Source organism: Fukomys damarensis, unplaced genomic scaffold (genome assembly GCF_012274545.1).
Source record: "Fukomys damarensis isolate Sample0158 unplaced genomic scaffold, DMR_v1.0_HiC HiC_scaffold_16, whole genome shotgun sequence".
Lineage (NCBI taxonomy): Eukaryota > Metazoa > Chordata > Mammalia > Rodentia > Bathyergidae > Fukomys > Fukomys damarensis.
Genome location: NW_022900928.1, coordinates 130,785,948 through 130,802,850, shown reverse-complemented (window position 1 = coordinate 130,802,850; position 16,903 = coordinate 130,785,948). Strand labels below are relative to the sequence as shown.

The following is a 16,903-nucleotide window of genomic DNA, read 5'->3' as shown; positions in this document are numbered from 1 at the left end:
GTCAATAAGGGAGGACTATGTGAGAATGGTTTTGAATACCTTTTAGGACCCTTAAAATCCAGTCTGTATGGAATGACATGCAAACAGCCTGACAGGAACATGACATTCAGTGTTGTAAGAACACAAGGTCTCTTAAAACCACATCACAAGAACAGTCACTGAGGTACCTGGGCAGATACTTCCTATATATTAACTGTACAAGAGCAGTTAGAATGAGACAGACTACCAGGGCTTCTGAAAAATTAGTCTACTCCAGCCACAGTGAAGATACTCACTGGGTAATTTTGGGGTGGGCGGTCAAACTCAATAGTTTGTTTCTGAAGAAGAAGTCAGCACTTTTGAGGTGATAGGACCAGGTGCAATGCCATGGAAGTGCTGGAATCTCTCTGGGTAGGACAACATGGGTGTGTTTTTAGCGACACAGTTGGTTAAGAGATGTTCAGCAAAGAGTTCCCTGATAGGCAAACAGCTTGGCTACCAAGATCAATCAGAGATCTTTAACACCTCTGGATAATTTAATAGATGAGAGTTAACACAGCTGTCAGTTTTATGGACCCAGGATCACTACTACTTCTGTGAATGAAGTTTTCCTTTTACACATGTACAAAGCATTTAATTTGAAGGATTCTTAAAACGGAAACTCTGAAAACTAGTGAAAAAAAAAACACTCAAGGTCTATAGATCTGTACATGGATGTTCAATCTCTATGGAAGGGTTGAGCAGACTTCAATGGGAGAGAAACAAGGACATCTGCACTGGTGAAAAGATGGGCATCATGAGTCCACTGCAGTGGATACACTAGGAAGTCACTGCCACATTCCCCAGAGGCACCAGGCAGGAGAACACATATCCAGGAGGACCCAAAACACTAAACACCTGTGGCCATCTCACCAGGATGCAGAAACTCAAAAGCCAGACGCCTCTCCTGGCTGGAGGTCCACACATAGCTGTTTTTGGTTCCACTTAAACCACACAGTGGAAGACATTTGAACCACACCGTATTCATTTCAAACAACCTTTCCAAGATCAGTCTGTCTCCCCCGCTGAGGCCACACTTCTATCTTCAAGTCTTGGGAAATCTTTCACCTGACTCTGCTTTCCTTTCTAAGCAATTCTAGTTCCGCTTCTCGTACTGCTTTCCCAGAACAGATTGTGCTCCTTTCTTTTCCCAGTCTCCTTTAAACCCTTTCAAAAAAATACTGTACACTCTGGAAACAGATCAAGGGCCTCAGCACTGGATGCACTGCCTGTTCTTGATCTGTATCTCCTCAAAAGTACACTGAAGGGCCAGGGATTTAGCTCAGTGGTTCCAGTGCCTGCCTTGCAAGCTCAAGGACATGAGTTCAATCCCTGGTACCAAAAAAAAGAGAAAAAAGTACACTGAAAAGATACTTTTCTAAGAGGAAATCATTACATTTTATTGGGCTCACTTTCCTCTAAATAGTGGATGACAAGATAGATGTCAGTAAATCTAGGGAAAAAGTTTCACTCTGAGAATCTTAACAAATTTCAGAGGAATTCTTTACTTTGGCACCTGTGAAAATAAAATTATTTCTAGAGAAAGATGGGGTTAGAAAAAAAATAGATGAATTTTTCAAAATACACATTGCAGCAAAGGAGGACACCAGAGAGTGCAGAGAACAAAACCAGAGACAAACAACATGCACTCTTCCGGAAGTGCTGCTCTACAAAAGGGGGAGACAGAGATGAGAAAGTTGGGGAAAATGGCAACAAAGGAGCCTGGGGAACAGGATTCCTGGATGACAAGAGTTCTTAGAGAAGAAACCAGAACAGAAATCTCAAGGATTTCATAAAGGGAAAGCTGCAGGCCTTGAATAAGATCTGGGTTGAACTTGGGCTCATTGTCTGGGGGAGGAAAATGGCCCACACAGGTGTGCACATCCCACTCGCTGGAACATGTGCACGGGTTACATCACACGGTACAGAGGCTCTGCAGATATAACTGAGGGTCGAGAGATGGGAAGACCATCCCGGTGCTTGCAGGTAGAGTTGGTGTCACCACAAGGACGCTCATAAGTGACACAGAGACATAGAAGATAGAGTTGAACATGTACATGTCGTCTATTTCCAGAATCAGAAGGGAAAAGGAAAAAAGATAAAGTTCACACCAAATGGAAGGAATCAATCAGGACACAAACATTGTGTCAGTGGATAGAATTCTTCCATGAAAAGAAACTACCAGATTGACGTTATAAAAGTCAACATTTGAACTTTTCACTAAAACTTCTGAAAGTAGAGATAGCAGTAGCACCACTAGTCTCAGAACCGGTAGATTATAAGAGGTCAAATTCATGTGTAAAAGTATGAAAATGTGTGCACAATGTACCTGCATGCACCAATCTAGAAGCTCTTGTGTACAAAGCAAAATACTCAGAATTACAAATGTAATTTGAGCAATTATCAGTTCCATGAAGGGAAAAATGTTATATGAGACAAGCTTTTAACAATTGGGACTATTCAATAAAGTGTTTCATGTATAAAAAGTGCAAAGACACAATTTGCATGATTCCATGAGACATTTACAAATATTTATCACACAGCAAGCACCACTGGCTACATGGGACTATTGAGCACTTGAGGTGCCAGAGTTCAAATTGGGACAAGCTATGCAATAAAGTGCACTTTAGACTTCTGCTTCTATTGAATGCTTGCATCTCCTAGAAGCACATCTCCATCCTTTCTCAGACAGGACTGCTACAAACTATCATATCAAAACTTGCAATATGCTAGTTTGTTTATCTTTCTACTGAAGACCTCCAAGCTATACTTCTCTCTAATGAGTGAATTCACAGCACAGTTTCTCCACTTCTGCACACCTGAAGGAAAATTACCCCACCATGAAGACAGTGGTTGACACGGGGACAGTCCTCGTAGAGTCACATCGTTGTGTGTGCAGCATCGCCCAGAGGTAGGTATGGGATGGTTATGCAAGGTAGGGGCTTTTACAACCGCCTGACCAAAACACTCCCAGAATGCATGGTTAGAGGGCCAGGGATTTAGCTCAGTCATTCGGCCACCTGACCCATAAGTGCAAGGTCCAAAGTTTGATCCCCAGTACCAAAAAACAACGAAACAAACAGAATGCATGGTTAGAGATGAAAAGACAGCCCACAGGGCCACAAGTCCAAGTAGGATCCAAGCACATGGTCTTATGCAATGAAGGCTCTAGCCCTCTTCTCCCCGTACTGTGATTGGCACTAAGGTCAATTATGTAGAGACCATCCTGATCTTCCCTGCCTTCCCATGTCCCCTCCACAAATTCTTGCACAGACGTCCTTCTGTTGTCTTTTATTATTGCTTCATCATTTTATAAATGAGATACCACATATACTCAGTTCGAGACTGTCCTTATGAGACTTTGTATGCTGAGGGGTGTGGGTTAAGGGAAGATCCTCTAGGCCTTCTTGAAGTTTGAACACTGAGTAATCTCTCTTCCTGTGCTCTGTGTGGTGGTCACAAACAGCGACAATGCTTTCCATGTTCTATTCCAGATTCTCACCTCTGCCTGTCTGTGTTCTTGGTGCCTATTGTGACTTTCAGTCATGCTACTATGAACGCCTTAGTCATTACCTCACCAGAGACTGGTAGAGATGAAGAGTTGCACATCTCAGGAAAGACAAGATAAGCTCCTGGAAGTACAGTGGACCACTGACTTACAAACTCAATTCATTCCTGAGATCTGGCTGTTACTCAAATTTGTTAAGGCTCAAATTCTCCTAAACAGCTTTCAAACTCTCAGTGCAGTATACAGGCAGATCTCATTATCTTTATAGAAACACTAGGCCAGGATTTATCAAAGCATCCCATACAGGAGAGGATGTTGTCATGTTCATGTCAGAATTTGATGAGGGTTAAATCTGTACCTGAGAACGCCTGGAAACACAAGTGGCTGGCATTTGGGTAGTAACTCAAAACTTTGGTCATAAGTAAAAAGTACAATTTCAGTCATAACCCAAGTTGTTCCTGTTAGGCTGGTCATAACTCAAGGTCCATGTATTTTAAACCACGCTTTCTTTTGGAAAGTTGAAAGAAGGCACCACAACAGACCTGAGAGAGTGGCTTCCTGCTGATACAGTTGATGCCCCCGATGAAGACCATGTTGGGCATGATGGGCCTGGGGTAGTCGAACACAAAGTCCCCTCTGAACAGCCACACAGAACCATGGTTCAGAATATCCACTATAGATACTGCTGTCTTGAACAGCTCAGAAGCAATCCTTGGGTATGGAGCAAAAGTAATATAACAATGGTACTTCAAGGCCAGAGGATAGAGCATGTTCTTGACTCTCTGCAGGAAAGTCATGTGGTCAGAGTATGTTGTGAGCACCTGTGGAATATAGGAGGAAGGGTTCGGACACTGTGTGCCCTCAAAGTCAAAGCCACAAGGTATGTACCGCAGGAAATAGACAGCAGGAATACGCAGATACTTAGCCAGTATTGCCCCACAAGGATAAACAGGGTCCGTTAAAACCACATTGAAGGAACTGGAATTCAGTTGGCTGATCAGAGAACTGTTACGCACTAGCCTCACAGAGGATGTCTCATACATCGCTGATGCTTTCTTTAATATAGCTATACTTTTAAAAAATGTCTTCAGATAATGCTCATTTTCAAAGATGTATTGAAAGTGGTTTACCAGAAAGCGATTATATTCTTCCTGGGTGTAGAGAGTTTCATAGGTTTTCAGGGTGAAGAAGTCCTCTCTTGTGATGTGTAAATTGGCCTCTGGAGCTAGGACCACAGCCTGGTGTCCTCTGGCGTGGAGCTTCCTCACAACGTCCTTCATGCTGAGCCAGTGGCTGCCCTCCATGGGGACCACCAGCACCTTCCCACACTCAGCCCACGGCGTGACACACACCAAGAGCAGCAGCCTCACCAGGCCTCGCAGGGGCACCGGGAGTGCTGTGGCCATGTCCCCACACACACACCGTGCCTTCTGCTTGACTTCTGCATGTTCACTCTCTTATCAAGACAAAAATGGCATCTCATTGGCAGGCAGGAAGCCCTCCCTCAGTTAACCATTGCACATTGCTGTCCTACTCTTGTAAGACCAGCCACTGAGAGTCTGCTCTTATCTCTTATCTGCTGGCACAACTCCTCTGACCTGTTGCTCTCTCTGGGGGACACCGGAGTTCACCTCGTCTTTTCCATGAAATTCTCAAAAGACGGCACCTGTTTCATTTCATCACCTCCTCTGTCACCCTCATGCTGGAAGGCTGTCACTGAGCTCTGAGCACTGCTCCAGGCTTTGGTTGCCACTGTAACTTCTCTCCTGGAGGTCGTCTTATACCATAGCCTTGAAACTTTCCTGCCTTTCATTAGCAACCTGGAGTACATCAGAAAGCCCATAGAGTTGCCAGGCCAACTTGCTCCAATCGAGGAGGTGGAAGCTGGCACTCAGATGAAGTCCAGTTTGTACAACGGATCTCCCTGTGAGGGTCACTCTGTCTGCACACAATGAGCAGGGTGGGAAGAGCTGCATGGACCCTGACCAAGAGACTCCATGATCTCCTGCTGCTGAAGGATCTGCAAAGAGACCCTCATCTCACCCATGGCGTGAGAGTTTCCTTGGACCAGATAGGAAGCTTAGTGGGAGAGTGCTTGTCCAGCAGGGCTGAGGTCCTAGCTTATATCCTGTGCATATCTTAAAAATACTTCCTAAGAATTATAGTATACAGGGATTCTGAAATGGTTGTTGTAAGTACAGTGATTACAAACTTTTTCAGGACACACACTCAGAACTACTAGAAAACTACTGAAAACTACTAAAAAATAGAACTCTTGGAGGTGGATGATTGTGGAAAGGGACTGCTTTAGTTGTGAACAAAAGTATAAAAGACAAGACAAAAATTTTTTAAAACCCAGAAGCTTAGGAGAGCACTACACAGATTGAGAATAGCTGGCTAAGCCCCAGATATGTGGTGCTACAGCAGAGAATGAAGTTAGAGGTGAAAAGAAAAGTGATGAGAAATTCCAGAAAACACAACCAGCATAGACCTCCACATTTTGTGGAAATGCAGACAAGTGCAGACAGTGGGATTTGCCCTGGATACTGCCACTACGGGAGTATTTCGCACTTTACAACATGGAATTGTGTTGCAGTATCCAGCCACCAGTCACCTTGGGAACACCAAATTTCTATTAATTTAGGAGTCAAACATCCCCTTTTCCTATCTCTGTGAACCAGCAGCAAAAGCCATGCTCTGACCTGGCAGGTGGTGGCTCTGGGAGCTATTTGGGAAGGAGGAAAGTTTCTGGAGCACTGACGCTGAGAGTCACTGCGGCCAGAAGCTGTGTGATGACAGGGGAAAGAAGGTCACTTTGCACTTAGGAAGGTCATCTTGGGAAACCAGCTACAGGAACTCTGGGAGGAGAGAAGTTCCACGTCGTGCATAGGAGATGAGTTTGAGGACGCCAGAGCTGGAGGTGGAGAGAGGGGAGGCTCTGGGGCCACCCTTCTGACTTCAGCATGCACCACGTAACCCACGGTGTGTCCCCATCTGTATCTCCCACTTAGGCAATACTATCACAAAAGGCACTGCCTGGCATCAGTTCGGCCCTGTAAGTGCCTTTAAGTATACTTTTCTTCTTTTTCTACCCTTCCCTTTCTTTTCTTCTCCTCTTCATATTTACTCTTTTGTTCCTCCTTCCCCTGGTTTCTTCTTTTTAAAATCTTCAATTGGATATTTTTCACTCCTTCTCTGTTTTTCCTCTTATGTTCTCCATTTGAAGACCTTGTTTTTAATTTTCTTCTGTTTTTCTTTTAAAATCTAGAGCTTAATCTTTGCCTTTTATTCTTCTTTACTATTTTTTCCTTGTGAATTTCCCCCTTTTTGTACATTGTTTCTATTTGTAAGAATTCTTATCTTCATTAACTAGTCATATTTTAGTTTATTCTATACTAATTGTGCTCCTCTTTTATATTGTTAATGGTGTGGAGGTATGTATTTTTAACTGGTTATTGCTGCATTTCCAGACCTGGATTGCTTAAATGTAGCGGCAGTTGCCTACACTTGTGTTCATTTTTCTGACTATGGCTGGAGATGTAGAGCAGTTGCTGAAATACATTGAGTGATTTAAGGCTACTAAGCTGTATGTCCAGCCATATTTGGTAAATTGTCCATTTTCCACTCCACCTAAGTACCACTCTCAATTGAATGATGATGCATACTTCATCTATAAAATAAGGACAGAAAAGCCTCTATCTGATAACTCAGCCCCAAGCAGCCAGACCCATGGAAGGGCTCATGGGAAGGCTGCTCACTAAGAGAGCTCCCACATAAAAGTGGAAGAAACTGTCAACCAACACAGAGATAAAGGAGATATCTTTCCCACAACTGCTAACAATTCTCTAAATACAGACTAACAATATCAAAGTGAGTGAAATACCTTATCAGTATTTTAAAATACTGACTTTTAACATGATTGATGAATTCAAGGGGGTATAAATAATCAGCAGAATTGATTAAGAAAGACAATGCCTGATATGAAAGACTAACTCAATAAAGAACAAGAAGTTATGAAAAAGAAACAAACAGAAATCTGGGAAATCAATAGCTCAATAAGGCAGATAAAGAATTCAGTGAAAGGCTTCAAAAAGAGACGAAATCAAACAGACAAAAGAATATACAAGTTAAAAAACAGTGTAGATGAACTCTCATATTTAAAAAATAATGAAGAAACTATGAAGGAAACAAACAAGATCTCTGGGACAACACTAAAAGACTAAAGATGTTCTTCATAGGTTTAAAGGAGGAAGTTGAAACACAAATTAATGGCATAGAGACGATACACAGTGAAATAGTAGAAGAAAAATGCTCAAATCTTGGAAAGGCTATGGACATCCAGATATTAGAGGCAGAAAAACCCCAAATGGACATGAGCAGAAAAGAACTTCTCCACAACAAATTAAAATGAAACAACCAAAACTACTGAACAAAGAGAAAATATGAAAATCTGGAAGACAAAAGCGCTAAGTCATTTATACAGACCAACCCACAAGAATAACAACAGGAGTCTCCACAGACAGTATAAAAGCCACGAGAATATGGATGAATGTATCTCCATCCATGCACAAAAATAACTGCTGACCTACATTATTATATCCAGCAAAGACTTTTCTTAGAATTGAAGAAATAAACATTCACTAAGGATGAACCAAAAAATTTCATGGCAACTAACCCAGCATAACAAAAGCTACTCAAAGAAATCCAAAGCTCAGCTGAGGAAGCGAGGTAAATGGAACTATAAGAGTATGGGAAATAAGAAATCTCATTAGAAGCATAAATAAGCAAATGAGAGGTAGGAAAGAATCAAACATGATCACTTTCCTGAAATATCTGAGATACTGCTAAGATAATTAAGAGAGAAATGAGACCAATCAAAACAACTGAAAGTAAAACAACACAATAACATGACTGAGAATATCTCTTTCTATTAAAATCCTGAATGTAAATGTTCTGACACCAGGCAGGAGAAGCCATATTCATGTGGGACCCAAGACACTAAATGTCTGTGGTTATCTCAGGAGAATCAAAATCTCAAAAACCAGACCCCTCTCCTTTATGGAGGCCCACACAGCTGTTTTGCATTCTACTTGCCACATACACTGGCAGACATTTGAAAGACACAGTGTGTGCCTTTCAAATAACCTCTATACAATCAAGTTACCTCCTCACTTCGGATACCATTTTTCTATCTTCATGTCTTGGGCTATCATTCACCTGACTCTGCTTACCCTTCTAAGAATGTCTAAATCCAGTTCCCATAGGGCTTTCTCAGTATAGATTGCATTCATTTCTTTTCCCAGTCTTCTTTAAACTCATAAAAAACCTGTACACTCTGGAACCTAGTGAAGGGCCTCAGGACTGGACACACTGGCCTATTCTCTATCTGTATCTCCTCAAAAGCAAGATGTGGAAACACACCATACTTACCCCCCCACCCCCGGTACCTGGGATGGAACTTGGATCCCTGTGCTTGCAAGGCAGGCGATGGAACCACTGAGCTAATTCCCCAGCCCAGAAACATACATTTCTACCTGGAAATTCTTATATTTTCTTAGGCCTGTTTTCTTCTGTATCTTGGATGATATTATAAATGTAAATCCAGGGAGAAAGTTTCATTTTGAGTATCTGTATTTTACAAGTTTCAGTGGAATTCTTTACCTTGGCACCTTGTGAAAATAAAATCATTTCTGGATAATGAGGGAAAGCAGCAACAAAGAAAACAAAAGAGATGAATTTTTTAAATGCACCCTGAAATCAGAGGAGGACAATGGAAAGTGCAGGGAACAAACCCAGTGACTACATGCACTCTTCCAGAAATGCTACTCTACAAAAGGGAGATGAGAAAGTGGGGGAAAACGGCAGCCATGGAGCCTGGGGAACAGGATTCCTGGATGACAAGAGTTCTTAGAGAAGAAACCAAAACAAAAATGTCAAGGGTTTCATAGCAGGAAAACTGCAGGCCTTGAATAAGATCTGGGTTTGATTCAGGCTTATTTCCTGGGGCAGGTGAAATGGCCCCACACAGGTGTGCACATCCCACTCACTGGAACGTGTGCATGAGTTATATCACATGGCACAGAGGCTCTGCAGATACAACTAAGGGTCTTGAGATGGGAAAACCGACCCAGTGCTTGCAGGTAGAGTCGGTGTCACCACAAGGACACTCCTAAGTGACACAGAGACATAGGAAACAGAACTGAACATGTACATGTCATCTATTTCCAGAATCAGAAGGGAAAAGGAAATGCTTCTTTAAAAGGGAAAAGGAAACAAGATGAAGTTCATGCCAAAATGAAGGTAGAAATCTTGGGAAAGATGAGTAGGAAAGTAAGCACTTGAATGTAGTTTTAAAATACTTTCTGCTAGAAGACTGATTGGAAGAAGGCACCAATACAGACCTGAAAAAGTGGCTTCCTGCTGATGTAGTTGATGCCCCTGATGACCATGTTGGGCATGATGGGCCTGGGATAGTTGAACACAAAGTTCCCTCTGAGCAGCCACACCGAACCACGGCTCAGAACATTCACCAGAGACACATCTCTCTGGAGGAGCTCAGATGTGACCCTTTTGTAGGGCACAGAAAATATGTGGCAAAAGTAGTTCAAGGTCAGAGGATACAGCATGTTCTTGACGCTCTGTAGGAAAATCATGTGGTCAAAGCATGCTGCAAACAAGTAAAGAATATAGCAAGAAGGTTTGGGACAGCGTGAGCCCTCCAAATCCAGGCTACAAAGTATGGACCACAGGAAATAGACAGCCTCAATACACAGATACTTAGCCAGTACTGCCCCACACGGATAAACAGGGTCCATGAAAACCACATGGAAGGAGCTAGAATTCAGTTGGCTGAACAGGGAACTGTCATGCAGCATCTCCACACAAGACCTCTCCGAGATCTCTGTAACATTCTTCACAATTGCCATAGTTTTTAGAAATGTCTCCAGACAATGCTCAGTTTCAAAGATGTATTTACTCTTGCTCAACAAGAAGTGACTGTATTCTTCCTGGGTATAGGGAGAAGTATAGGAATTCAGGGTGAAGAAGTCCTGTCCTGTGATATACAAATTGGCCTCTAGTGTCCTTGGCATGGAGCTTCCTCACAACGTCCTTCATGTTGAGCCAGTGGCTGCCCTCCGTGGGGACCACCAGTACCTTCCCACACTCAGCCCACGGCGTGACACACACCAAGAGCAGCAGCCCCCCAGGCCTCGCAGAGGCACCGGGAGTGCTGTGGCCATGTCCCCAGAAGCCAAGGAACTGACCTGATACACAGACTGTGCCTCCTGCTTGACTTCTTTATATTCACCCTCTTATCATGAGCAAAATGGCACATCACTGTCAGGCAGGAATCACTCCCTTAGTTAATCATTGCAGAATTAAACCACCCCTGGCTTTTATTACTGCCCTGCCATTTTGACTTCAGCCATGAAAAGACTGATCCTAGAAAATGTCTTCCGACCTGCTGCTCCATCTGGCAGAAGATTGGAGTTCAACTTCTAATTTTCCATCCAGTCCCCAAACAAAGATCTGGACACTCATTTTAATTCACCCCCTCCTTCTCTGTTGCCACATGCTTGCTAGTAGGTTGTTGTTTAGCTCTGAGGAGTAACATATAGTTTTTGCCCAGGGTGACTTCATAGATGGATAGGACCCTATGGTAACTTTAAACTTTTTCCTCCTATTCATAAACAGAGAAAACTTAGCTTGCCTCAGACAAAGAAGGGTGGTCAAGGTCCTCTGGTTCAGTTCACTTTATACACTATGATATCCCAGTAATGAACACTCTATTTGCAGCTGCTGTCAGACTGGGAATATCTAGAGGGGCCATTTATTCAAGATTAGGTAATTTGGAGCTACTGAAGGGCCTGCTGAGAATTCTGTTATCTACTCCATGGCATAAGGGCCAAAACCATGTCAATCACATCTGGGCAAAGCCAGGCTAAGCAATGCCATGCAGGTCACCACCTCCTGTGGACATCCCTGCTCATGTTGAGGCCAGAGTTGCCAGAATACAGCCTCAGATCCGGCCCTATGTGCCTTTCTTTTCTCCTGAAAGCTGAAGGCTCCAATCATCTTCAGGCTGTTTGGGGACCAGGGTGGGCATTTGTCTGGGGCTTTCTTTTATCCTGAGGTTTGTGGTTAGGCTTCTCTACCTGATTGTTGACAGCCCCATGTCCTGATGAAGACAGAATCCTCCAGAACACTATGGACTACATAACTTATGGGAACTGTTAATCCTGTACACCAAATTCACTGGATTAAGAAACACCTAGCAGATCAGCAGAGCATGGTCTGAAGTGTGTCTTGGAAGGTCATGGCGGTGTGGCCTTGGGTATATATGCAGTCCTTTGCTCATTGTTCTCTGACACTGTTCCTCTGTTCTACAGCACTCCCTGCCTGCCATGAACTAAGCAGCTTCACCCTGTCTCACGTTTGTGCATTGACACTCCAGCCCTAGAGCCAATTGACTGCAGCCTCAGTACTACCTGAGCAAAACTAAGCCTCTCTTTCTTTAAACCATGGGTATCAGGTGTTATAATACAGAAACTGGTAGCAGAGAAGTGAGGTTATTGCTGTGATCATATCTGACCTTGTGGCTTAAGCCCTTGGAACTGGTTTAGTACAGGGCTTTGGCAAAGTTTGGAGATGCCCGCTTTGGAGATCCACACGCCTTGGAATGCAGGAAGGAGAGCATGATGCAGGGTTGTGGTCAGAGCTCAGAATACCAAAATGCTAACAGAAATGCAGATAGTAAAAGTAAGGCTTAGGTTTCAGTTGGGAACAAAGAGTTCACTGGAAACTGGACTAGAGGTCATCATGTTATGTTGTTGCGAGGTACTTGTCTAAATTTTTCCCATGTCCTGAAACTTTGCAGAGACTGAGATTAGGAGCAGTAGAACAATTAATCTGGCAGAGAAAATTTTAAGACAACCTAACATTCAAGCTGTGGCATGGTACTGCTGGCTTCTTTTAAACTGATTTATAATAAGAATTGGTGGGGGGAGGCAGAGCAGATTTGAAAAACTTAAATTTTGGCAGAGAAGGAACCATATGTAAAGGTGAGGCCAGAGGAGCTGAGATGCTAAAGAGATTAACACTATTAAAAAAGAAACCAAGTACTTCGTGCATGGATCAGAAGAAAGATGCCTTCAGGACATTTCAGAAATCAGCAAGACCTCACTCATCACTAGCTCAAGGGTGCAAAAATGTAAATCCTCCATTTGAGAAGAGACCCTGAGACCCCCTTCTTAAGAAAGGAACTGGTTCCTCGGGATTCAGTAGCTCAGCAGTCAAGGCATTTGGAGGCTGCTGCAGCCACATGCAGCCTTCCAGATTCTGGCTACGGATTGTGCTGGCAGCTGACCTTGACACTATTTGCTGGGCGCTGTTTACCAACATGCAGAATGCAAGAATTTTGAGGTCCAAGAAGCTTCCATGTATATTTCAGAGGGAAGCTTAGAAAGTCAGGCAAGAAGTCCCCAAGAGGGCCATGTGTGAAGCCAAAGGCAAAGTGGAGACGGCAAAAGTTGGAGACCCCAGGAACACGGAGTGTCCACTGAGGAAAGCTGCAGACTGTGAGGAGAGGAAGCCAAGACAGGCTTTGTGAGCTGCAACCGGCAAGGCCATGAGGACAGAGCTACCCATGTCCTCTGGCATACACTCTACCACCAGGTGCCCTGGATGCAGGATTGGGAGCTACAGGACTGCTTGCCTGCCTGGTTTCAGTTTTGCTTTGATTTGACTCATTCGTGTTACTTGGAATTATGTGACTTGTGTTTTCTTTTTACAGAAGTTTCCAGCTAAGAGACTGCCTCAAGACTCAGAAGAGACATGGACTTGAACCTCTGAAAACAGCTGGGACTTCTGAGACTTTGGGGAAATGATCATAGCACTTCTGGTTGTACTTGGGTGGCTGTATTGTGCTGGGCATCATTACGAACTTCCCATTGTCTTCATTTTGAGATTAAGTATCATTTAAGGAGATGTGCTTGGGTATGAAGTTGACGGGATGGGTTGGGAACATTAATATGGATATGACAATTCCATTCAGTTAAGAAACCCCTAGCAGATTCATAGAGCATGTTCCCTGGGAGGGCCACGGGGACCTTGGGCATGAACTGTGGTCCTTGCTGATTTCTCTCTGGTGCTGTTCCCCACTCTGCTCCCCAGCTGTCCTGAATTAAGCAACTTCACTCCACTATGTCATCCCACCTTCAGAGCCAGCTGACTATAGACTGAATTTCCCAAAGCATAAACTAAATTAAATATCTCCTTCTTTAGGATATGAATGTTAGGTGTTGTGTCCCAGCACAGGAAAAGCAGACAAATACATATCCCTATCATTAAATTTCAAACCAGAGAAAAGCAACGTGAGGGTCTGGTGAAGACTGGACCCAGTGAATGAGCACTGCTCAGAGGCTCAGGAGGCTGGCACTGCTCTGGGAAGTTACTCCCATGGTTGTTTTAGTTACTTTTCTTGCTGCTCAGACAAAATACCCGACACCCAGAATTAAGGGAGGAAAAGTTTATTTAGCTCAGTTTGCAGAGGTTTCAGTTCATAACTGGCTGGCTTCAAGGCAGGGTGGCACATGGCAGACAGGGATTGCAGAGGAGAAACAGTTCATGGCAAGCAGAAGGCAGCAGAGCAACAAGCAAGTGAGGGGACCTTAACAGCTTCTTCTGCCACTCTCAGACTATCCAGGCTACTGGGATCAGGACAGTACCAAACCAATCAGTGGACTGGTTTAGTGATCACACACACACCGTTAATCCCAGTGTCACCCTCTCTAGGTCCAGCACCCCTGAAAAAGCCCTACCTATGACCGCATGGGGTTTTGGGGGGAGAGCTCGATGCAAGCCATAACAGGTGCTCAGCAGATTTTGGCACCCCTTGTCCACTTCACCCAGGGGCTCCATGGAAGCTCCCTGGGCCGTGCAGCATGCTTTCACACAGGGTCTGTGCCCTTGTGCCCAGCCTGTCCGCCATCTGTGCACTTCTTGTGAAGACACTGTACCCATTAGAGATCCACACTTGTAACACACTCCATTCCTGCAAAATCGGGGGCTGCAAAATGCTTCCTGTGCACCACACACTGCCCCTGTACAGACAGCCTGGTGTCTAACCCAGTCCTGTAGGCTAGGAGTCCACACTCCTTGTTCTCTGACTTTTCCCAAAGCTGAGCCTTGGCTCTGTCTCCTAGGCCTTCCTTCCTCCCCAGCCCTGTTTCCCCCCAAGGCTCAGTTCCCATCCTTCTACCCTCAGGTCAGATCCTATCGTTTCACTTCTGCAGAGGCCGGAGTCAAAATGACCTGAGTCAGCAGGCTGAGGTCCCTCCTGTCCCACAAGAGGTCCCTGGAAGCATGCAAGTGGACCGAGCAGGCAGCTGAGAAGTCAGACCTTAAGTCTGGTTCCCACGGCAACTGCTGCTTCTTGTCAACAAGGGACACTGGGCCACTGCCTGGTCAGGATCCAGTCAACCACTGAGGGTGCAAGCTGCTCACTGCCCTGGGGTTGAGTGCAGAGGGATCTGGAAAGGAAATCTCAGCTATGGGGAAAACACTCCAGCCGGCCCTCCCCTCCCAACCCCAGGAAACTGCCAATTTTTAGCCAGTATCCTTGGGGTGAATACAGGGGAGAGTGGCCACAGTCCCGTGAAGGTGTTCTTATCTCACAAAGGGAGCTCTCCCAACTTTAAATTAATTCAGCAAGCTTTTATTTAGACATTAAACTTTTCAAAGAAAGAGTAGGAGCAAATCTCTACCACGGCTCGGATTTCTTAAGACGCAAAAACTGAAACCACTCTTAAAACCTCCATGAAAATGTAAAGCTTTTCCTTTTGGAAGCTATCACTTTTTTAAAAAATTAAGCCACACAACTGAAGAATACATTGGCAAAATAGACCTGACAAAGGATCCTATATTAAGAATACACATAAAGTGTTTGTAGATGGGGAGGGGAGGAGGGGGTGAAGGGAGGGCAGGGGTAAGGGGAAAAAATGAGAATCAAGACTTGTCATGTAGAGGTACAAGATCCCAACAATGAATGTAACTGTACTGTATCCCTAAAATGTACCAATAAACTCAATTAAAGCTGAAAAAAAAAAGAATATACAGCTGGGGATTTAGCTCAGTGGCACCGTACCCACCCGCTTTGGAAAACACTTTGGCTCTCTCCTGCAGGGTTATACAGAGACACGCACCATAACAACCTAGCAATCATACTTCCAAGCAGTTACACAAGCAAGACAAAACTGCAGATCCTCAGAGACACTCGTACTCCACTACTCATAGGTTTCATTCATAACAGTCCAAAACTGGAGACAACCTTCACTCACATTAACAGGTAGGTGGATAAGCAAATGGTGATACAGCTACCCAAGGGGACAGCACCCAGAAATGAAAAGGTGTGACCGGAGCACAGTGACAGAGGGAGCCGGAGCATTGTAGGATAAGAAGCCAAAGTTATCCTTGGATACTGTGAGTGCCTTTTCCTATGAACCCCTGCATCTGACCAAGACACAACTCTCGGAAGGAATTCTAAGGCTAGCAGACCTCTGGCCTTATCAGCTGTGAAGCTCAACAGGCTATGACATCTGAATCCTGTCAAAGATTTCTCCCCCCAGTAAGAGACATCTGAACCTCACAGAACAGATTTCCCCCCGGCCACTGGATGACCCAGTCACTTGCTTTTGTGTCTGTAAAAGCTTATACAACCTCTTCCATGGATAAACCCTCTCATCCCGAGTAACTGTGTTTCTGTGTCTGGAACACGCCACTCACACTTGGCTCAGAATAAACTATCTTCTCCTTTCAGAATTCTTCTACATCAACACATGAAATAGCACTATATGCAGTGACACAGGTGACTCCAAAGACAAAATGCCCAGCATCAGAAACATGAAATCACACAGTATAAAGGGAAGTTTTCTAGTCATACTTGTATGGTTCCATCCTGATAGAACTCTAGAAAAAGCATGCTATTCTCCAGGTGCAGAAACCAGAGCAGCAGCTGCCTAAGGCTGAAGGCGGACAGTGGATGGGATGATGGAGACAGGACACAAGAGAAGGCAGTGGGTAATGAGGTGGCCCATTTCTTGGGGGTCGTAGTGACACAATGATGCAAAATTCTTATAAGTCAGATATGCATAATCAAGATGGTACATTTAGTGTGCATATGCAGTATTTCCAGCATGTTGGTTGAATGGCATAAATTTTGAACATATAGTGAAATTCCTAAACAGTAAGTCTGTCCTGAGCTGATAAAGTTCAAAATCTACCATACAAAGACCTACATATTTTAAGAAACATTCATGGAAAAAGAAACTATATACAATAACATTCCTTTCATATCCTATGGTGCTGCTGAAGTTCAAG

At 44.0% G+C, this 16,903-nt stretch overlaps 2 protein-coding genes across 2 annotated transcripts in view; both read right to left on the bottom strand.

Annotated features, from left to right (window-relative positions):
- Nucleotides 1-16,903, bottom strand: part of LOC104863589 (UDP-glucuronosyltransferase 1-1) — a 49,395-nt gene that overhangs the window by 16,439 nt on the left and 16,053 nt on the right. The gene's annotated exons all lie outside the window — the stretch shown is intronic.
- On the bottom strand, nt 9,479-11,636 carry Ugt1a5 (UDP glucuronosyltransferase family 1 member A5). Its single transcript, XM_033764709.1, is given in 3 exon segments — nt 9,479-10,609; nt 10,611-10,731; nt 10,734-11,636. Coding segments are annotated over 3 exon segments (873 nt in total). The 5' UTR covers nt 10,768-11,636; the 3' UTR covers nt 9,479-9,891.